This window comes from Buteo buteo, chromosome Z, assembly GCF_964188355.1.
Source record: "Buteo buteo chromosome Z, bButBut1.hap1.1, whole genome shotgun sequence".
In the NCBI taxonomy this organism is placed as follows: domain Eukaryota; kingdom Metazoa; phylum Chordata; class Aves; order Accipitriformes; family Accipitridae; genus Buteo; species Buteo buteo.
Window position 1 is genome coordinate 24,464,024 of NC_134204.1, and position 22,506 is coordinate 24,486,529.

The 22,506-nt window shown below is 44.8% G+C and overlaps 1 protein-coding gene across 1 annotated transcript in view; it reads left to right on the forward strand.

Annotated features, from left to right (window-relative positions):
- The first annotated feature begins 4,140 nt into the window (after positions 1-4,140).
- Positions 4,141-22,506, forward strand: part of MAST4 (microtubule associated serine/threonine kinase family member 4) — a 310,167-nt gene continuing 291,801 nt past the window's right edge. The window contains exon 1 of the mRNA XM_075021547.1: positions 4,141-4,474. Coding sequence (XP_074877648.1) covers positions 4,223-4,474 — 252 coding nt within the window. The 5' untranslated portion in view covers positions 4,141-4,222. The remainder of the gene's footprint in view (positions 4,475-22,506) is intronic.

Sequence of the window (22,506 nt, forward strand, 5' to 3'; positions counted from 1 at the left end):
AGGGCTGGGAGGAGAAGCACGCCAAAGTACACGTTCATGTTTGCCCGTTCTCTGCTAGTACTTCAGGTAGACAGCTTTTTTTCCCAGAGGTAAGCCAGAAATATGTGTGAATGAACCACCTCTTACAGAAAGGAGTGTGCTAATGAAACATTTATACACCACCAGTGCAAAAGTCTGGAATTAAAAATTGAAAGGCCTATTCATATTACAATTTGCATTCAGGATTGGCACTAATTGGCAATGCTGTTGGCAGTCTCAACAGGGAGGGCAAGAACTGAGTAAGCATGGAGACCTATTCATCCAAAGAAGTGGTTCTTCCAGGTCAGGCTTAATGAACATTTACTATGTAGAAAGGGAAGCAGAGCGCTGTTGCTGCCGGTAGTGTAACTGTATTATTTGGAGAGCCTTGCTTTTTCCAGGTCTGTCAGTCTTGTCTAGGGATTTCTCAGGTGCTAACCCCACTCTATCAGTGTGTTTTGAAAACTGCTTCTTGCAGATGTGGACTTTTGCCTAAATATGCAGAATCAAAGGGGAAGAATATTCAAAGCAGTATGAAACAGAATTTGATGGAACACTGCCTAATTTGAAAAGGCAATAATTTGAAGACAACTAATGTCATAAACCTGATGCAATAGCTACTACAAAACTCGACTTTTTGCATTTGATCCATTAAAGCTATAGCATGGGACAGATGTTTGCCCTGCTAAAGCCATTGTTCCACCTCTTTTAATTTTGTCTTGAGTTGCGTAGTCTTTCCCTCTGACTTTTCTCTGTTTTATTCAATGCACTGCTGCAATGTTCACTTTCTTTGCCTGTCATTTTTACCATATATCTGCTCCTTTGATTCCTTGCTATCATTTCTTGGTAAAGACCCTGATCTTTATCTTCAAGGCCAATTACAAAACCAATCATTACCTTCTTACAAGTCTTTTCATGCTGTCTCATGTATAGCTATGATTTACTGGCCATTTTTCTACACCACTTCATGCTTCTTTGCAGTGTTTCCCGTGTGCCAAACTTGTCAATAAATCTGTTAGCCAGTCATTCTTCTAGTCCTTCAAGACGCAGAGTGTAAGCATTTCCCAAGCATTAACAAGCAGGTATGTAACCAGGGAATTTTGAGATGCGTTTTCTTTCTTTTCTTGTATTTTGTTTTCAGTTAGCTGACATTAAAGCACTGAGTAGTGCACATAGTGAAGAGCTGTAACAAACCATAGGACTATTTTCCTTAATTATAAATTATGCAAAGATTGTGTTTTACTTTCTATTTGTGCAGTGCTGAACACAACTTGTGGAGAGGAAGTATGATCCTACTGGAAGGAAAGGGAGGAAAGGGCCGTTTCCTTGCCTGAGGTGTGGAGGCTGGAGAGGGAAAGAAGAGCAGTGGGGTAGGAGTAGCCTGCTGTGGCTGTGCTGCGCAGAGTGGGTGACTGCTGTGTGTACTTGGGGAGGACAGAAAGGGAAAGCTGAGCAGATCAGGGGATGGCTGCTTGTAAACGTACAGGTGGAAAAAAAGCATGTGAATGGGTGAATGTTCCCAAAGCTGAGCCTGGCTCCTGCTGTAGCAGAGATTGGACCACTCTGAGCTACACAATTCTCTCCCTACTCTCCACCAAATGAATCCCAATGCCTGACAGGAGGTGCTCAAAGCTTATTAAATATGGACATCTTCTTAAAAAATGTTTTCAAAATGAGCTTCTCAAGTCATGCCAGATATTCAGTGTTTTGCCACAAAGTACATCACTGGTGAGGTGCAAGCAATAGCCATTTTCCCAGGATGGAAAATAATGTAAACTTCTATCTTTGCTGCTTTTAGCTTCAGCTCCTTTTTAGCAAGTATAGGCAGCATAGCACTCCTCTTCTGTTTGTGTAAGATAATGTTAGCAGAGCACGTGATCTGGCATAGTCTATAGGGCAAAGCAGAACAATACTGTCACTTGTCTTCTGTAACTCTGGGGTGATATATTAAATCTTGAGTGCCTTCTCAGATTTCAATTTATGGCATAAATTAGAGTAGTTTAGAGACTATTCTAATATGCGCCTTGCTGCCCCCAGATTACAGGGGCTGTTCTGGCAGCTGATAATAAGTGAAGTGTAGGAGCACTTTGGCTAAGCTCTATTTTCTCTGGTCTCATCTCAGGCAGTAAGAGAAAGAAAAGGAAGTGACAAAGATCTGCAGTGTTGCTTTTCACCACCTGGCAATTTTCTTACACAATGCGAATTCCCAGGTAGGAAATTAAGCCAGTTTTTCTGCTATGAGAATGACACTAAACTAGAGGCAGAATCTGGCTGGAGGATGTTTGGCTTTAAGATCCATGGACTCAGGAATTACGAGTAAACCCAGGTTTTGGAGATACAAGAGCTTGTCTGCAGAGCCTGGAGTACTGAGGAGGAACTCTTTTCTCTGATTAGTTAAAATTATTATAGTTAGCTTTGGGGTAGTATTATGTGTATAATTCATTTAGCCAAAATTAGTTTTTGTGTTTCTGCATATACCTCAAGTTTCCTTATCACTAAATGTTGTTATAGGCAAATTTCTGGGTCAAATTCTGTCCCTAGTGACTATTATAATCCTCTTCCCCAATAAATTAACTTCTAGCTGTTTTAAGGGCCTGATCTAAGTACTGACAAGAAACCACGAAGAACTATCAATCAGCATTGTTACAACTTAATATCCAGCTTTAATAGCTCGTTCAAAGCAGAGAAGGACTGCGCTTTGGAGAATGTTATGTAGTTATTTTTACTTCCACTGCTAATCTGAAAATCCATACAGTCATTGTAACATTAAAAAAATAATAATTTTTTTTCCATTTACCATCTGGGAATACTGGATAAAATGGTCAAATTACAAATCTGAAAAATGGGAGACTTGCATTCTGGTTCCTACTTTCATTATCTACATACTGTGTTAATTAGAGCACATAAATAACTGGTCTGTGCTCACATTTCTTTTTCTATGAAATGGAGATGATATCTACTCTGTAGTGATACTGTGGGACTTTATTCATTACCAAAGCGCTTAATCTGTTTTGATTCCACAATTGGATTAGCCCAGGGGACCCTGGGCTGTACAGTCACAAGCAAATAAGGCTCTGTTGTATACAGTTACGTATTTATATATAATACCAGGACATTAGATTAGGACCTATGTTATCATTACTGACACCTCAGGACAAGAAAAAAAAATTCAAGAGAATACTTTAAAAGAATATTTTAAAAATTGACAGGGCAACTAGGTTTAAAAGCCATTTAGGTCCTTAAAGATGAAGGAGTTGTCTAGGAGGATTTGCAAAAGCTTTCGGGTGCCTAACTCCTGTGATCTGCTTCGGCTGCAACGCCTCTGAAAGCCTGGCCACAAATCCCAGTGTCAGTGCCCGTTTCAAAGTCGAACACCCGAAGGGACTCGGTTTGCTGCAAGATCATAACCAGGCGTCCGTAGCCTTTCGCACTCGACACGAAGCTGGCACAGCCGCTGCGATGAACTGCCGATAGCTCCTTTTTGAAGGAAGAGGGGCGTAGAAAACCCTATTGTCATGCGAAACCCCTGCCCCTACTTAACCGCCGGCATCGCCCCGCCGCGGAGCGCAGCCGGGCGCGCCGTGCCGCTGCCCCCGCCCCCGCCGCGCCGCACCTTGCCCGCCGCCCGCCGCGCCGACCCCGGCCGCCCGCGGCCTCTGGCAGACGCCGCTGCCCTCTCCGCGCCGCGGGCTGCCGCCGGCCGCCTCCCTCGACCGGGGCAGGCGGCGGGACCGGGCTGCCGGGGACAGGGACCGGCAGCCCCGGGGCGTCGCGGCTTCTCCCCTGCCTCCGCTCGCGACGAGGGGCAGCCTGAGGCGTCCCCCGTCCCTCGCACCCTCCCCTCGCCCGCAGGCGGACCCAGCCCGCTGCGGCCCGCGCCGCCCTCACACCGCTCCGCCACCGGAGCCGCCGGGTCCCCGCGGCGGCAGCCCCCTCCCCTCCCCTTCCCGCCCCGGTACCTGCCGCCCTCCCTCGGCGCGCGGCGCCGGGCCCGCCCCCCTCCCCGCGCCATTGGCTCCGCCCGGCCCGGCCCGGCCCCGCCCCGCCCCGCCCGCAGGCACCACCCGCCGCCCGGGAGCGCGGTAGCCGGCCGGGCCCGGGGATCGCCGCCGCCGCCACGCTGCGCTCTGTGGGGCGGGGGGGGAGCGGCCGCGGGGCTACCGGCGGCGGGGCATGCGGGCGGCGCGGCTCTGAGCCCCCGGCCATGGCTGAGAAAGTTTCGGCGTCCCCGGAGCGGCCGCGGGGCGCCGGCCACGTCGGCTCCTCTTGCTCCGGCTCCTCCTCCGGCTCGGAAACTCTCTCCGAGGAGGGGGAGCCTGGCGGCGGCGGGCTGGCGGCGGCCCCCGGCGGCGCGGCGGCGGCGGCGGCGGGGCGGCGGCGGCGGCCGGGCGAGGAGCGGGCGAGCCCCGGCGGGCGGGCGGAGGACGACGCCTCGCTGGAGGAGCGGGATGAGGAGGTGCGCGGGGCCGGGGCGGCGGCGCTTGCTTCTCCCGCCCGGAGGCGCGGGGGCCGAGCCGGGAGCCCCCGCCCGGGGCGGGAGGCGGAGGTGCGCCCCGCGGCGCGGAGCGGCTTCGTGCCCGCCGGGGTGCAGCCCCTCGCGTCACCTCGCCTGGTCACCCCGGGGCGTTCTTGTTCCTGCTGCCCCGGCTCTCGCCCCTTCTGGCCGGTACTGAGGGTTTTTGTACGGAGGGGGTGTTTTTTTGTTTCGGGAAGCCTTGTTTTTTGTAGCGTGTCACCTTTGGGTAGCGTTGTTCTAAAGCAAACTCTTCAACGTCAGACGGAAGTGATGGGCAAGCCCCTAAAGTACACTAATCCTCTTGGGAGAGCTAACGAGAGGCTGTGGATTATGGAGGAGCTCTGTGGGTGATACATCTGTAGCGTGATACGCGGATATGCATGCTGTTCCCTCCCCTCCAGATCTGTCTGCAATACCTTCTAACGGCACTCTTAAAAACAAAACCCCCACTATGTTAGAGCAAAGTGAGCCTTTTGTGTCTGAGACCGATCCCCCCCCCCCCGCCCCGTTCCCCCTTGTTGCATGGTTCGTACTCCTTAAAGGTGTTTCTTGCCGTGACCCCCAAACCAAGCACATTCTTGTGTCTGGCTGCTGCTTTACTTCGGCTCGGCACATAATATTCTGTATGTCTTAGTTGAGCGGCTGACTTGCCTTTTGTTGTGGTCAGCTTTTATATTTGCTCTTAGGTGGTGGTTCTTTATTCTGCGCCTTTATGCGGCTGGATATGCAAAGGTTTTTTTTTTGAAGACCCTGGCACTTTTAAAGGAATATCTGTGAAGCGCTGGCTGAAGTTATTTGCAACTAGTTAAGCTGTGGTTGCCAGGAATGTTTGTCTCCACAGTAATGGCTGTTTATATAGCTCCTGTTTTCCCCTTCATTCCCTGGTGCCTCCTCTGTTGAATTGATAGAACTGTAGGACAGCATGGTGAATTGGATCTAAATATAACTTTCTCTATCCTCCCCCTTTTTTTTTTCTTTGAATACTCAACCTTGGACCACTTTCCTGGTCTGTTTCGACTCCATGACCCCACAAAGGGTGGAATGTATTTACAGCAAAGTGCATTTATGATAGTAGTAGAATGAATGTGGATATATCCACATAATTTATTTTTTTTAATAGAGATGTGAACTTGCTTTATTCACTGAACTGAGTAGGAGGTCTGTAGCTGCTGTTAGCATGGTGCTCACTGGTAGGTAATTAATATATCCTGCTTCTTGGCAGGTCTTGTATGTGTGGTCTGGGGGCTGTGCTTAGCACAGCTAGGTGGTGTCTAGTTGGTTTGGTGCTCGGTTGGTAAGCCTGCAAAATACTGTGTAGAAATACACAAAGGGTGTCTGTTCAGTTAGCTGAAATCACAGCTATTGGCAGACCAGTTAATTTCTGGTTAAGGCTATTTCTGTGTGTGCTTTGGAGATGAATTGCAGGCACTTTTTGAGTTGAAAGTACAGGGAAGGTAAGCCCAAAAGAAGTCAACATTGCATTCATTGGACTTTGGAAATTCTACATGGGCAATCTGATGCCTCACCTGCAGTTGGTAATGCTAGAGGCATAAACTCATTTTAATGCAGTGGGAAAGATTGCTTAGAATATGTAGCCTTCTTCCCTCCCATTTATTCCTCCCTGCTAGATTCCTTTGGTCTCTGAAACCAATCTTTTTTGTGTGTTTTGTGCTTTGGTTTTGCCCATCCTTCCATTTTCTTGTAGTTAGTGCTTGCAGCTGAATTCCTGCCTGCCTGCAGAGCCACCTGACAAATCCACCTGTATAATCATAATCTTTTTGTGCAAGGACACCACAATGCATTAGAGTGCAGACATAAATGAATGCATGTTAATTTAAAACTGAGAGCGCATCTATGTTACTTGCACACTGAAACCTTCAAGGGTAGTGGAGAAAGGGAAGACTAAGGTCTGAGATGAACGTACAGATGATTTCAGGCTTTCTTTACTTGCTACCTGCCAAAAGTGTAACATTGAGAGAAGTGCTTGAAGATACTGTTTTCACATTGACATCCCATCTAATTACTGTCAAATAATGAAAATTTTGATATTCTCTGCAGTGTTCTGTTTCTGAGCTCTTTTGGTTTTAGAGATCCCCAGTGCTTGATCCTGCTCTTCCAGGTTTCATTTCTCCTCTTGCCCTGTCCTTGTTTCTCTTGCCAACATAGCAGAATTGAATCTGTTGTCATGGCTGTTCCGTATCCTCTAGACAGCAGTGAAACAGATTGTCCTGATACCTCTCTTGCTGCTACTTTAGTTCTCAGTAAATTCTTCAAAGCCATGACATAAAACATATTTTCAAACTAAATCTATGAATGGGTAATTATAAAACATGCATATTTTCCCATATGTGTTACTACTTTATGTGGTAGTCCAGTAGAACTATTTATTCTCCTGTGACATTGTATATGACATACTTGACAACTCTGATCTTGTCTCCTCCTGGACCTCTTCTTTAGATGAAACAACAGCAGTGGCTTTAATCAATCCTATAAGGCTTTCCCTTATAGACTGCATTTCTGGACATATGATCATTCTCATTGCTGTCTTGTGACCAGCTGGAAAGAGTCCACATCTGTCTTGAAGCATGACATCAAAAACCAGGATGCCATACTCAAATTTAGGCCTTGCCAGAGCTGACTAGAACAGAAGGATTATTTCAGAGGTCTCTTGAGTGGTGTTACTGTTTACATAGCCCAGGCTGCTCTTTTATGGTTTGTGGTCCATTACGAGTTTTATGTCTTTTTCTGAGAACGATGTGAACATTTCTATTCTATCAAAAAGAGTAGAACTGAAAACTTGATAACTCATCTTCAGAGTATCACATCTGAAAGAGTTAATTTCTGGAGGTGAATGGGGAAGGGACTGTCAAAGGGACTGTCACCCCCCAATAAGCAAAGAAAAGCAGTCTCTCATTTCATGTAAACAAGAACAAATGATAGTTTACATGATTAGGGCCATCAGTTACTGAAGTGTTTTTGACATCTTACTCTGAGATCTTAGACACATGAGAGTTAAACATGGCTTCAACTTCACGTGGGAAGTACTTTGCTTTGGAACATCAGTGCGTTGTAGCGCTGTGGATAGTAAACACCTGAAATTCAAATGAATTGGAGCAGATTATTTGCCTATGCTCTTGTGAGGTGAGTGGCTGGCTGCTGACAGAAGCAGGCAGGATGGGATTGCATGGTGAAGGGCACTCGAGGCAAACACTGCATAGAGGACAGTTCATTTTCCTGACATGGCATCGTTGTTTATTTTTCTAAGGATTAGTCTGTATTCTCTTTACAAGTCTTCTTCTTGGAAAGAGTGTTTTCCAGACTGTAAAGGGAGGAGTCAAGGCTGGGCAACAGCATGTTTTCTGTTGTCATCTGGCTGCTTCTACATTGTGGGTAGTCAATACCAGACCAGGATTATGGGGAAAGGGATAAATGCAAAAACCCCCCAGGATCTTCTCATTTTCCTTTCTGTTGTGTTTCTGTCTTCTCTACTGTAGTCTTCCTTTTGGCAAAAAAAGTGACTGTGAACAGGAAACATGTTTTACGAGGTTTATTGAGGCAAATGGTGCCAAATGTCATTGGCTGCATTAGTCTCTCCCATTCAAAACGTTTTGTAGTCTTTCAGTCCAGCATGGGATATGCTTTTTTGATGGTGGCTTCCAAATCTTAGTGTTTTTTGGTGAGAGCTCACTTGGGTTAATCTTGTTTCTTAAGAAGAGGATGAAGGCAAGCTATGGATTCTTTAACTACAACAGTAATCCCAAGGATCTGAAGGTTAAATTGTGTGTCTTAGAGTTGTCTCTCTCTTCCACCTCTGTCAGCTGACCTACTGAAAGAGCTTATCTTTGTACAAACTTTGTCACAGTAACTGGGAATACTCATTGCTTACCAGAGCAGAGCAGCAAATCAACATGAGTAGTCTTTCAGAGAGAATACTGCTTTGCGATACAGCACAACTGTCTTGGTTTCGAATGGATCCAAAAGCTTCTGAACCTGCCAGTTCCGAATTACCGTAGTGAGTCCTCTTCATTATTTTAGATGTTTTACCCCCCCCCCCGCCCCCAAATAAAACCACCCACAAAAAAAAGGGGAAGATATGGTATTTTTTTCTCATAATTTCAGTTCTTGCTCTGTAAATTAAGTGTTTGGCACTGAAGTGGCTATCAGAGTTGATACTGTGCTGAAAGGATGATGAACAGCATGAAAAGACAGTATTTCTCATGAAAAATGTCCACTGACCTTTGAAGCTGATTATTGTACATTTTCTCCTAATCTCTAGTTGATGTATATGCTGTATTAAAAAAGATACTTCACTGTACGGAGTGAGAAGTGCAAAAGCTTTTTCTGTTGCTGCTAACTCCTCCTGAATCTGCCTTCTTGCTGTTCGTGTTGCAATCTGTTGTGGCTTCAGGAGGACTGTATGGTGAGAATTAATTACTGGGAAGCTACGATTCTGTCATGAAAGTACTCATAGCAAGGTGAAGAGGGTGATAAAGAAAGTATTGCTCTAAAAGCTGCTCTTCCACACATTTGTCCTTAAGCATATGTCCACTAGAGAGCTACCGTATCTCCAGCGTTACAGATTGTCAGCCAGATCTTCACCCCAACAAAACTGTAGTGTAACTTGGGGGAGGGGTGGAAATCAAAATGCTTTGGGATAAAGTAAGCAAAGAGTGTGTGAACTGATGGCAGTGTTAGTTCTGTCGAAGTGTCACTATGACCTAATTAGTAGTGTTTTTGTTACCTTTCTCTTTCCCCTCCTGCTTGTCCTGCTGAAGTACTAACTGTGGGACATGCTTAGACCATGTGGGAGATAGCACAGATTTTTCTTTTAATTGTTTCAGACTTTTTTGTCTCTGACAGTGATGAATCATTCCCTGTTGTAGTACACCCTGAATGTTACAGCTACCTAAAGATGAATTGCCTAATTGCTAGAGTGTGATCCTTAGACTGTCCTAAGGAATAGTAATGCAGTCATAAAATGTATACTTCTCAGGATTAAAATGATTGCAGTGGGATTAAATAAACACTCATCTAGCCTAGAGCAGCCACAAAACTGTTCTTGTGTCACATGAGCCAGAGAAACAGTATTGCCTTTACTTTTTAGGTATGTTTGTGATAAATTACCTATAAATTTAAATACTTTACCCTTTAAGTGTGTAGGGCTGTCTCAACAGTCATGTAAAACACTTTCTTGATTTGCTTTTAGTATGAAAAAATGTATGTTTGTCTCCTACTTTAAACTTCCTGTGTGCAGGATAGGCCTTTAAGGTGCATGCTTGATATGCACGCTTATTATCTCAGAAATAAACTGGGACAAGGAGACACACGTGGTTGAGGGCTTTATCTAATACAGCTGTGTGCTGTTGCTTGAGGTTTTAGATTATCTGTACAATAGTAATGTTTGCAGCTCTCTGGAGCTTCTTTTCAAGATGTTTGGTGGGTATAAATAAGCCTGTAAGTAGAGCATCTCCCTTCTCACTTGGAGTAAGCGAAAGCTGAAGAAGCAGGTTCGTACACTGAGTTGCATATCTGTTTTCATGTCCCAAAACTATTTAGCTACTTAAAGTCCTCCTGGAAGGAGGTGGGTGAGGACCTCATAATTAATCTTAAAACCAATATTTGAATGCATTTGCAAAAATGTTTGAGTGGGCCTTTTGCACCCTTTAAATTTTAATCTTCAGGATCCCTTAGTATCTGTGTGTTCAACTGTGTAATCAAATGTAGAGAAACATCTTTTCTGAAAAGCTGCAGCTCTGTAGAAGGATGATGGCCTAAGTCCAGCATAGTCTGCTGCCTTTGACAGCATTTTGGCTAGATGTAAGCTGCTTTGAACTGAATGTCAGTAAACATAACAATGTGGTGCTACTCCAGTACTATGAGGAAGCTCCATATGATGGGGCTGCTCTGCTAGCAGTAACAGCTTATGTAAAGTTGAGTTTACACAAAGGGATAAAAGAGTCTTAAGTCTCGAGGCATAAAATACGAGCACTGTCAAGTGCAGTGCAAGTGAGAAGGTCCTCGAGCTATCAAGCTGAGCAGCCAGACAGCCTGTTACTGCAATAATCCATGTAATGGGGTAACTTTCCTCTTGGTTTTGTTGCATATTATGCACTCTTTCCCCCTACCCCCAAAGCACAACTGTGATCTCAGACTGCCATGTTGAAGCATTAATACATATCAATTACTTGGTTTCTGATCTTGCTATTTGGGTTACCTGGAGCTGGCAAACATTAACCAGTAATGCCCTTCTGTACAAAGCATGAGAAGAAAATACTTGCCCTTATTTTAGAGGCAAAAACCTAAAATGCAGAATTTGGGGACTTATGAAAAAGGGGTGTGTTGAATGTCAGAAGATTGAGGTGAACAAAGTCTTTGAAGTTTTCTGTTAAAGCTTCCTTAGGCAGAATTGCTCTGACACCAGGCTGAAGGCTTTCTCACATGCCCAATACGGTGAAGCAGATGCCTGTTACTGAGAACTTCAATGAGGCAGGTTCTGCCTGTTCTGCTGCTGGGTTGGGAAATGACCTGTTCAGGCTCTGACTCCAAGAGAAATTCCAGTCTTTTTAACAGCTTGACAAGTGAAAGAGAAAAGGATGAAGAACAAATATTTTTGGTTTTTTTTGTTTTGTCTCTTTTTGTTTGTTTGTTTTGTACGGTACCAAGCACAGTGGCATTTTAGCTTATTTTGGGAGCTTCTCAGTGTTAACGGTATCACAAACAGTACTGTCCATGCTATTGCTAAGCACCTTTAAAAACAGCGGTGTGGGCTTCAAATACGTTGTAGTCCCACCCCCCAAATTTTTATCACTTGTTGATTCAGCCTTCAGATTTGTGTTTTTTCAGCTCTTCTCTTGCAGCTGTGGAGTTTAAAATTCTTTTTGAAACATGGTTTTAATAGTTGCGTGGTATTGAGTTTTAATATATATGACTGATGAGAGACTTGTGCTTAAAATCATGAAATGCTGGTAGCCCTTTGTGCAATGATAGAGGGGAAAGGAAAAAAGGTGCAGCTACTTGTATTGGCTTTGTGTGGCAAGGTTTTGGTGGGGGGCGGGGGGGAGGGTTGCAGGGGAGGCTTCTGTGAGAAGCTGCTGGAAGCTTCCCCTGTGTCCGACAGAACCAATACCAGCCGGCTCGAAGACGGACCCACTGCTGGCCAAGGCCGAGCCCATCAGCGATAGTGGTAGCGCCTCTGTGATAATGTATTTAAGAAGGGAAAAAAAAGTTGCTGGACAAACAGAAATGGCAGCTGGAGAGAGGAGTGAGAATATGTGAGAGACAACCCTGTAGACGCCCAGGTCAGTGAAGAAGGAAGGGGAGGAGATGCTCCAGGTGCCGGAGCAGAGATTCCCCTGCAGCCCGTAGGGAAGACCACGGTGAGGCAGGCTGTCCCCCTGCAGCCCAGGGAGGTCCACGGTGGAGCAGATCTCCACCTGCAGCCCGTGGAAGACCCCACGCCGGAGCAGGTGGTTTCTGGAAGGAGGCTGTGACCCCATGGGAAGCACACACTGGAGCAGACTCCTGGCAGGACCTGTGGCCCCATGGAGAGAGGAGCCCACGCTGGAGCAGGTTTTCTGGCAGGACTTGTGACCCTGCAGGGGACCCACACTGGAGCAGTCTGTGCCTGAAGGACTGCAGGCCATGGAAGGGACCCACGCTGGAGCAGTTTGTGAAGGACTGCAGCCTGTGGGAAGGACCCATGTTGGAGAAGTTCATGGAGGACTGTCTCCCATGGGAAGGACCCCACGCTGGAGCAGGGGAAGAGTGTGATGAGCCTTCCCCCTGAGGAGGATGAAGCAGCAGAAATAACGTGTGATGAAATGACCGTAAACCCCATTCCCCTGTGCCACTGGCAGGGGTAGGTAGAGAATCCAGGAGTGAAGTTGTGCCCGGCAAGAAGGGAGGGGTGGAGGGGTTCTGAGATTTGGTTTTATTTCTCATTACCCTACTCTGGTTGATTTGTAATAAATTGAGTTAATTTTCCCCGAGCTGAGTCTGTTTTGCCCGTGACGGTAATTGGTGAGTGATCTCTCCTGTCCTTATCTCGACCCACAAGTTCTTTGTTATATTTTCTCTCCCCTGTCCAGCTGAGGAGCGGGAGTGATAGAACGGCTTTGGTGGGCACTTGGCGTCCAGCCAGGGTCAACCCACCAAGCTACTTGAGGACAAGCTCCCTGAAAAGGTGAAAAATGTGGGGGAGTGCTGGCAAACAAACTCCGCTTTGAAATCAAGTCAGGAACCTGTCTTAGCTTTTGGGTTTACTGAGCCACGTAAAGTTTTACTTATCCTTTCCTAGCTGAAAGGGATGCTCTCATCAGACTTCCCAGCTGAAAGACTGTCCTGCTCTAGCTAGGGAACAGTGGGATGAATACTTTCCCCTCCTTTACAAATGTAACTAAGTCGATGAATTTGTGCTGTTCAGAGATGAGTTACAAGTATGTCAAGGGTTAAAGCTCAAGTGTTCTGCTGTATAAATAGCCTGGTAGCCCTTGCCACAGGTTTCTTTACTGAGTGCCTCTACATTTCAAGTGGGAACCAGGGATGAATGCAATACTTTTTTCTTTCTTAATTGATATCACCTACAGTCTTGAACTAGAAAAAGAGAAATTTTGTTTTTGCTTTTCTGATCAAACCACTCTGGAAGTGACTTCCAAGAGAAGCAAAAAAGGAAAGAAGCCATATGCAAGCTACAAAAACCTCTTCCTAAATTATGTGTGGATGAAAATAACTGATTATAGGATGGCAACCTGTGTAGCCAAGAAAAATTAATTCCCTGTTGCCTGGCAGAGAAACTTGTGTATTAGACACGTTTTGCAGTGTCTTGTTGTAACAACTATGTATATCTCAGTTTATCCTTTTTGGTTTTTTTATTTAATTTTAATTCCTAGAGAGTAGTGCTTATATACAGAGTGACAAAATTCCTTTGTGAGGCCATGCTGCCGTGCTAGTAGGACTATATAGTTAATTGCACCTGGACTATTAATGATCCCATTCTCTTCCTGAGGAAGAGAGCTGTGCGTGAATGAAGCAGATGAACTACTGCACTAAAATGCTAATTTGATTTTCATTGTTACCTCAGGAAACTTTTACTAGAATGTAATAATGCTGTAGCTATGGCTCAGTGGATGCTTTCATTGTAAAGCTGTTATTCAGACCATATAACAAAAATGTCTCAGATGTCTTTCATGCTGTGTTTCAGGTTTTGTGCATAGTACATGACAGGGAAGGGCATGGCAAATTGTGCCTGATATATTTTGTTCTGAGCTAGCTATCAGAATAGATGGTTTACAAAATGTCACAGGGAAATCCTTCAGCTCAGCTGGGTCTTTATAGTTTTGATAAGTAGATGGGCTAATGTAAACTTTCTGGCTGTGTTTTAACCTGTTATCAGTGGTTCCTTCCCCTTCCTGTTTGTTCAAATACTGGTGATGTTAACACATTACACTACTGGAGGATATGTTCCAAAGCTAAGTCCATTGATTTCGTTGGTGCAGCTCCACAGCAGAGTACTGCATATTGGGTTGGCTGTACATACTTTCAGAAAATGTGGGTCTACATTACAGACTGATTAGCTGAAACAGCAAGGTGGTAAACTTGGGCATATCACTTACTGGTCATTGCAGAGTGGTGACAGTCATTGACTTTCTTGAGTTTCATTGAGTTCTTGAGTTTGCTGAACCACAGACAGTGTATTGAAATTATAGTGTGGGCTCAGGGTTGCACTGAATTCTGCTGAGAGACCGTATATATGTTGACACTGAGTATGCGTTAAGGTAGTTGCATGGCATCTGGTCTTCTCAGAAAGAAGACTTAAAGAATATTAATAGTGGTTTACAGTGCTATCACTCTATGCTATTATCTTCCCTCCTGGCACCTGTTTTTGTGGTCTCCCCTGGTTTGCTTCTATCCAAACTCAGCATGCTTAGTTTTAAATTCTCATCAGAGGTAATAACTAGTGGCTGAAACTTTAAGGGTTACTTACATTCAGACAGCAGTGGTCCTACAGTTAAAGTAGGAGAGTTACAGGTAGGCTAAGGGTGTGAAAGGAGGAGGAGGAGAGAGGTTCAGTTAAGGTATGATGAGGTGTACTAGGGGAAAATCTTCTGAACATAGTGTTCAATAACCTTTATGCTTCTAAGTATGTTACTCTTTGCATTGTGTTAACAGGGCCATTAGCCACAAAATGAAGGAAGAAGTATGTTAAAAATGCATAAAAACTTAAAAGCCACACCATCAGGCACTTTAGGTGTAAGCTTGTTTGCGAGTGAGGAAAAGAAGTACATCTGAACTTTGGTATGTTGGTAATGACTCAAACAGCTGAGAGGCGCAAGCCCTGCTGTTACAGCCCTGCGTTACCTCACCTGCATGCTACCCAAGAGAGCAGCTATGCCAGGAACTGTGGCATTGTACCTTGTGCGCAACAGAGGAATAGCCTTACAGCTATATCTGCCCTGGTGACTTACAAGCAGGTAGAGACACGTTTTATAGCTGTAGGAGCTAAAGCACTTTCATTCCAGGTCTGCTTTCCCAAAATGACACTCATAAGTAGTGTTTTTTGGCATGGTAATTAAATTAAGAAGAAAGTAAATTGCAGAAACTGCAGATGACAAATGTAGATACATTAAGTCATAGATCTGTCACTGGAAAACAAAGAATTGGAATTAGCAAACTAAACATCTCTGAGGACTTGGGCTCTAATCCAGGAGAAGTTGGGAACATTTTTCAAAGTAAGTGTGTGCCAGTGTCTCGCCTGTAGCTAGTTGCAGTTACTGAAATTTTGCATGCTTTTTAAATTTCTTTAAAACAAACAAAACCCCCTGCTATTTTTATGAACAAATTACTTTAATGCTAGTGATCTACCTGTAGTTACATTAATACCTTTCATTTAATTCTTTCCATTTGGAAGCTTTAATAGATTGTGTTGCAGGAAAGTTATTTTGACACTAAAACTTCTTGTGTGCAGCTTCTGGAAAAAGGGTCCTATACTTCTGTGATGAGCCTGATATGAAGAAAGAATTTTCACAGAAATCTTGTTCCTACAAAATGAACGAGGCAGCAGAAAGAGCCTTGCCTGCATAAGCAGGTAGCATAATGCAAGGGGAATGGATTTGCGGGATGAAATGGCTGGTGTTGAGGACAGTGTTTTGGGGGAACTGACTTCAGACCAGCTCTAGTCCGATCCCAAGGGGCGGTGACCTGGTATACTACCAATTGTACAGGAGCTGAGTATGCTTCAGGGCTTGTCAGAAGGGCAGTAGGAGCCTTGCTGGCTTGGACACTGATGGTGTTGCCCCACGATCAGCCCAGTTTAGCCACCTGAAGTTCTTGGTTGGTGCCTGGTCAGGTTTTTCTAGCATGTGTTGAGCTTCATGCAGCTGTTGATTCATGAACTGTTTTTTCTGGATAAGCTTAAGCTGAGTGTGTCTGCAAGAGCTGCAGTTGCAGCTTTGGTTATACTGTAAACATAAAATCATTTCAGTTAAAATTTCTGGCTGGGTGTGGTGTTTTCATTAGTCATTAATCCCTCTGTCCTCATTGATTATTGTTGAGTTAATCTGCAGTACTCATGAGAGAATTAACAGGTGGTTGGTGTGTTAATCCTTTCTGTTTAGATTTGAGTTTGGTAATCCACCTCCTAGATGTCTTGCCTGTCTAAGGCTGTGATTTCTGTCTGCCTTAATTTTTTTTGAATAGGAACTTTCTTCCTACATGCAGTTACTTCTTGGCAGCTTCTTCCTTATGTCTAGGTATAGTTGCTTATAAACAGATTTGCTGGTCTCCTAGGAGACAAAGCAATACCATTGCGCATGATTTTAATCCTTAAAGATGTCATACGTACATAAATAAACACGGAAAAAATACATAGTCTTCCCTATACTTTAGGAGGTGTGGACAAGTAGAATGGCTTGGCCTGTTTTTGTCTCTGATGGTACTGCTAACAGATGCCTCCTGCAGTTTGATACTGATAACTGTGCAATGTCTGTACTTGTTCAGGTAGCATCCAAATAAAGCCAGTTAAGCTGCTTAAATAAACCTATGGGAAGAAGATATTCCCATGACAATAGATACTTGTTTAAATTTAAAACTACCTCCCAAGGTTTAAGGACTCCACTGAAACCATGCAGTTTTAGTGCATGTGTGTAGGACATATTTGGTCTTCAGCGGGTTAATGATACTTATGTACCAGAAACCTTCAGCAAAAGCTTCTTGAATTTGTTTTTGATATTACAGAGCGTGTATTGACAGAAGTTGTATGTAAAAATGTATAGCTGTGTTCATTTCCCTTTTAATGTTAGGACAGTTATGACTCTTCTCTTCCTGCAAGATTTTTATAAGCATAAACAAACACATTTTTAAAAGATCCAAATAATATAAGTAAAAGTGTGGGGGAGTTAACTTTGAAGGCTTTTCCCTACAGACACAGCACTTAAAATAATTCTGGTGACTGCATTTGCAGGTGATGTGGTAGAAGGCCTTCTGAAGTCTCTGAGAGGTGTCCAATATATTGCCAATCACTTCAGCGAGCTTCCTGGGTGTTTGGAGTTGTAGCACAGCACTGCACCACTGATCACTAAAGGACCTGGAGAGCTTTTATAATCAGACTTTATCAAAACTATCATTGTCTGTTTTACTATATTGTACTCATCATGCATTGCTCGAGTATTCTTACGCAGTGACAATTATCCTTTAAGTGTTTTTGTATGGATGTGCAGACGTGAAATGTAAGCCTATGTAAAATGTCATGAGGCAAACCCAGTGTTGGACGTAGATAGCACAGCTGAGTCAAGCCTTTGTTACTTGGCTCTTCGTTACACATAGATGTAACACTGGTGTTTTTGAAGCTTCACTGAATTTGGCTGAAGTTGTCAAAAGAAATCAAGTTCTGTTTTTTCTCTCCCCTGCCTTGCACCATGAGTGACTGAAGGGTGGCTTTGCAGAGTCTGGTTTTGATGGCTACAGGCCCAGTTTGCTTAGAGCATCTATAAACAAAAATCTGTCTCACCTTGCAAAATGGTGCCTGTCTGCCTTCGTTGGCTCTCTAAAGCTGGAATCCAGATTTGGGGCTCATGAACACCTGTGTAAATCCATCGTATTTGATGCGGTTTCATAAGTGCATCTTTTCTCAGCAAAGTCATTCTCAGCCATCCTTTTTTTTCCCTTCAGCAAGTACGGTTGTACTGGCTGTGGGTGGCCAGGTGCTGGCAGCGGTGGGCTGCAGGGCTGTTCTTTGTGAGGAAAGGCCAGGGTGCCCTGTGCCAGATGCAGCTGGCTCCAGTGGACCCACTGCAGGGCACAGCTGAGCCCCTCAGCCAAGACAGTGGCACCTTGGGGAAAGTGTATTTAAGAAAGGGCAAAATGCTGGATGCCAGTGAGGAATGTAGAGGAGAAAATGTGTGAGAAACAGCCTTGTGAACAGCAAGGTGGGAGAAGGCGGAGGCAGAGATTGTGCTCCAGGCACTGGAGCAGAGATTCCCCTGGGGGAGATCACAGTGGAACAGGTATCTACCCTGCAGCCCGGGGAGGACCCTGTGCTGGAGCAGGTGGGTATTTGCTGAAGGAAGCTGAAGTCCATGGAGAGCCCTTGCTGGAGCAGGTTTATTCTGAAGGACCGCAGCATGTGGAGGGGACCCATGCTGGTGCAGTGTGTGAAGGACAGTGCTCTGTGGGAAGAACCTGCACTGGAGCAGGGGAAAAGTGTGAGGAGGAAGGAGTGGCAGAGAGGAGCTGTTATAGCCTGGCTCCAACCTCCACTCCCCATCCCCTTGTGCTGCTCACGGGGAAAGAGGTAGGGGAGTTGAGAATGAAGGAGTGAAGTTGAGCTTGGGAAGAGGGAAGGGGTGGTTTTAATTAGTCTTTGTTTCTCACTAGCCAACTCTATTTTAATTGGCAGTAAATTAAATTAGTTTTCCCCAAGTTGAGCCTGTTTTGCCAGTGATGGTAATTGGTGAGGGATCTCCCTATCTTTAACTTGAGCCACAAGCTTTTCAATCTTATTTTCTCCCACATCCTGTTGAAAAGGGGGAGCGAGAGAGCGGCTGGGCAGGTGGCCGGCAGGTCGCCAAGGCCACCACAGTCCTTTGTGTATACAATGATTTTCAAAAACTTTCTAAAAGGAAAGTGTCTGAAAAATAGTTGTTACGTGTGTTTAGGTAGAGTAGCTCTGTGCAATTGTAGCTGACGCAGGCTGGAACTGGGAATTCTGCTCGGTTTGCAAGTAAAATTTTTTTTTTTCTTTCCTGAATGCAGCTCTATAAGCTCATGCTGGGTTTACAGTTAAGTGCATTTAACACTTCAAACATCATGTCTGGTAACTGATGCTGGGCTCTTGGCTTCTCAGCTATAGCCTTACTTTTTCTCTAAATGTACCTGGTGGTCTTGCCACATAACAATGCCTAGGGATTAATTTAAACTTGTAGTAATAGCTGCATCCGTTATGAACAGTGAGGTTGAAATGAGGTGTAGTGTTTTCTGCAGAGCTGTTGGAAGTGGCTGTTGATGTTGCTTTCCAGATGAACCCAGCTCTTCCATTGGAATAGGGAGTGGGTCTGTATTTGCAATAGGTATGCAATGATATCGCTGCTGCTTTGGGGAAAAGCTGTACATAATTTCTTTATGCAACAGTATTTTTAGAAGATCACTGAAGTTATGCATAAAATGTTTTTCTAGCTCTTTTCCTCCTGAAGTCCCTGAATGTATATAGGGAGGTGGGTGGTGCTACTGCTGAGGTCTGTAGAGCTGAACATAAGTGAGTTCAGGTATGGAGCTTTAACAGCTATCCCTGTAGCACTACAGGGTATGTATATCTGTCAGTTGTCATCTATAAGAAGAAAAATCTGTCATTTGAAAACTGTTAAGTGTAAACAGTAACACTGATACTGATTTCATAATACAAAGAGTTACGTTTGAACTGTGTGTGTCTCCAAAGCGCGTTTACTCTGTGGAAAGGTAAGACTGTTTTATCCTGTCCCTAAATAAAATCAAATAAGTCTATGGATAAGTGTGGTGGGTTGACCCTGGCTGGATGCCAGGTGCCCACCAAAGCCGTTCTATCACTTCCCCTCCTCAACTGGACAGGGGAGGGAGAATATAACAAAAGGCTCCTAGGTTGAGATAAGGACAGGAGAGATCACTCACCAATTACTGTCATGGGCAAAACAGACTCAACTTGGGGAAAATTAACTCAATTTATTACCAATCAAAGAAGAGTAGGGTAATGACAAATCAAATCTTAAAAACACTTTCACCCCACTCCTCCCTCCTTCCCAGCTCAACTCCACTCCTGATTTTCTCTACCTCCTCCCCACCAGCAGCACAGGGGAATGGGGAATGGGGGTTGGGGTCAGTTCATCACACCTTGTCTCTACTGCTCCTTCCTCCTCAAGGGGAGGACTCCTCACTCTGCCCCTGCTCCAGCGTGGGGTCCCTCCCATGGGAGACAGTCCTGCATTAACTTCTCCAACATGGGTCCTTCCCACAGGCTGCAGTTCTTCATGAACTTCTCCAGCGTGGATCCTTTGCATGGGCTGCAGTCCTTCAGTCACAGACTGCTCCAGCGCAGGCTTTCCCATGGAGTCACGGCCATCGTCAGGGTCATCCACCTGCTCCGTTGTGGGGTCCTCCCCGGGCTGCAGGTGGGCATCTGCTCCCCCGCTCCCCTCCATGGGCTGGGGGGGGACAGCCTGACGTCTCACCACAGGCTGCAGGGGCATCCCCTCCTCCGGCACACCTCCTTCCCCCCCTTCTTCACTGACCTTGCTGTCTGCAGAGGGGTTTCTGTCACATGTTCTCACTCCTCTCTCCAGCTGCAGTTTCTGTTCCACAGCAACTATTTTCCCTTCTTAAATACGTTATTACAGAGGTGTGTCACAGATCTGACATGATCTACTGTCCCAGTTACTACTGCAGCCTCACTGCTGCCTGTTTGCTTATCTAGGTAGAGGTGTAAATTCTTTTTCTACTATGAGGGAACAAGATTAGGTTAGTAAATGGAGTTAGCTGAGAAGTCTTTAAAAATCAAATCAATATTTATAGTGCACCCTTTTATTTCAACAAATATTTTTGTAAAAATATGTGGAATTTTTCAAAGGTGGATGTTATAAATAAGTATCTTAACAGTAGGAGTATATGGCTGGGGAATGTAACATTAATGAAAACCTTTTAACTTTTTTTTTTAACAGTATTTTTAGCTTTATGGAGAAAGATTGCCAAGAAAAAGCCTTTAATAAATTAGAAGTTGAGGATTTGTTCTGATGCTGGATTCACTGGTCTTCTAATTGCAAAGGTTTTAAAACCTTTTGGTCATCTTAAATCAGTCAGTCTCTTTAATGAATAGCTGTGTGAGTTTAGGATTTGAGTTGCATGGAGGCTGGAATCATGCTGTTGTTTTATGTAAAAGATTGAAAATTCCGGGACTAATTGGATTAAGGTATTTCCCCCACCCCCCCCACCCCAACAGGTGCACTCTCAGGAAAAGCACAAGAAACCCATCTCTTTTTCCGGTGTTCTGTTGATTATAAAATGGTCTGCCTGCACAAGGGCGGGGGCAGGTTTGAAAGAATATTACACTGGTAAGCTAAGAGATCTGCAATGTGGGACTGGTATTGAGGTTATCTGTGGTGGTGTGCAGCATGCTGGCTTGAGGTTGTCTAGTTTGATGATTTGATTCCATGTTCATGTGGCATGATGAATATATGCAGCCATGCACCTGGAGTTGTGATTTGCTGCCTTCATTTTGTTACTCTGTGTGTGACTGGCTTCAGCCTCGAGTGCTTATTAGCATAGCTGATTTATCAGCTGTGTTATGGCCCTGATATAGGTTTAAGACTGTACAGAATTGGTTTTGTAGAGATGGCTTTTCTTCTCCCTTGTATTTTTAGTTTATTTTCCCTGAACTAGTTGTTGCTACTTTCCTTTTATGGGTGGTGGCTCTTGCCTTAGTTCAGCCACCAATGCATGTTGCTTTAGAAGAATTGTGTAAGGTCTTTTCTAAGCAATAATATTCTTGTAATGAGGTTTCTATTCCAGAGGTGTGTGTTCAGCTGGCTGTTAAAGTTGGATATCTTTGTTTAAAAGATACTGTACAGGTGAAGTGGTTTTGCAAGTAAATTAAGAGGTAGCCTGACTACTTAAAAATAGAGAGGAAAAAGAATAGTTGTCTTATTTGCATTGGCCTAATTTAATGATTTCCATGGAACACTGCTACTTTACCTGCAATGTCACTAGTGAGTTCTTACATATATACCCGTAAAGTAGATCTTTGAGCAGAAGAAATGCTGGAGCTAGCAGACATTTTGCTTTCAAACTGTTTAAAGCTGTGTGTCTGTGTGGGTGTAGCAGTGACTTTTAACAAAGCATGGGAGTTTGAAAAGGGTTGTGGGTTTTGCTTTTTTGGGGGGGAGTTTGGTGGGTTTTTTTATTAATTTTTGGAGCTGTCTTGTGCACTGCATAATTACTTTCCAGGATGTGGATCAGCATAACACCTCTATATTAGTAATTTCATTTGCTTAAGAGTTGCCATGTATACAAGTCTTTTCATAGTGGCATTACACTTCTAGGGAGACCTTTTTGTTTTGGGTTTGTGTGGCAGGGTTTTGGGAGGGGGCTGCAGGGATGGCTGTTGTGAGAAGCTACTGGAAGCTTCCCTGGCTCCAAGTTGGACCCACCTCTGGCCAAGGTCAACCCAAACATATTTAAGAAGGGGAAATCTGCAGCAGAGGAGGGGAGTGGGATGTGAGAGAAACCCCTCTGCAGACAGCAAGGTCAGTGAGGAAGGAGGGGAGGAGGAGCGGGGGAGGAGGGGATGCCCCTGCAGCCCGTGGTGAGACGTCAGGCTGTCCCCCCCCAGCCCATGGAGGGGAGCGGGGGAGCAGGTGCCCACCTGCAGCCCGGGGAGGACCCCACGCCAGAGCAGGGGGATGCCCCCCAAGATGGCCGTGACTCTGTGGGAAAGCCCGCGCTGGAGCAGTCTATGA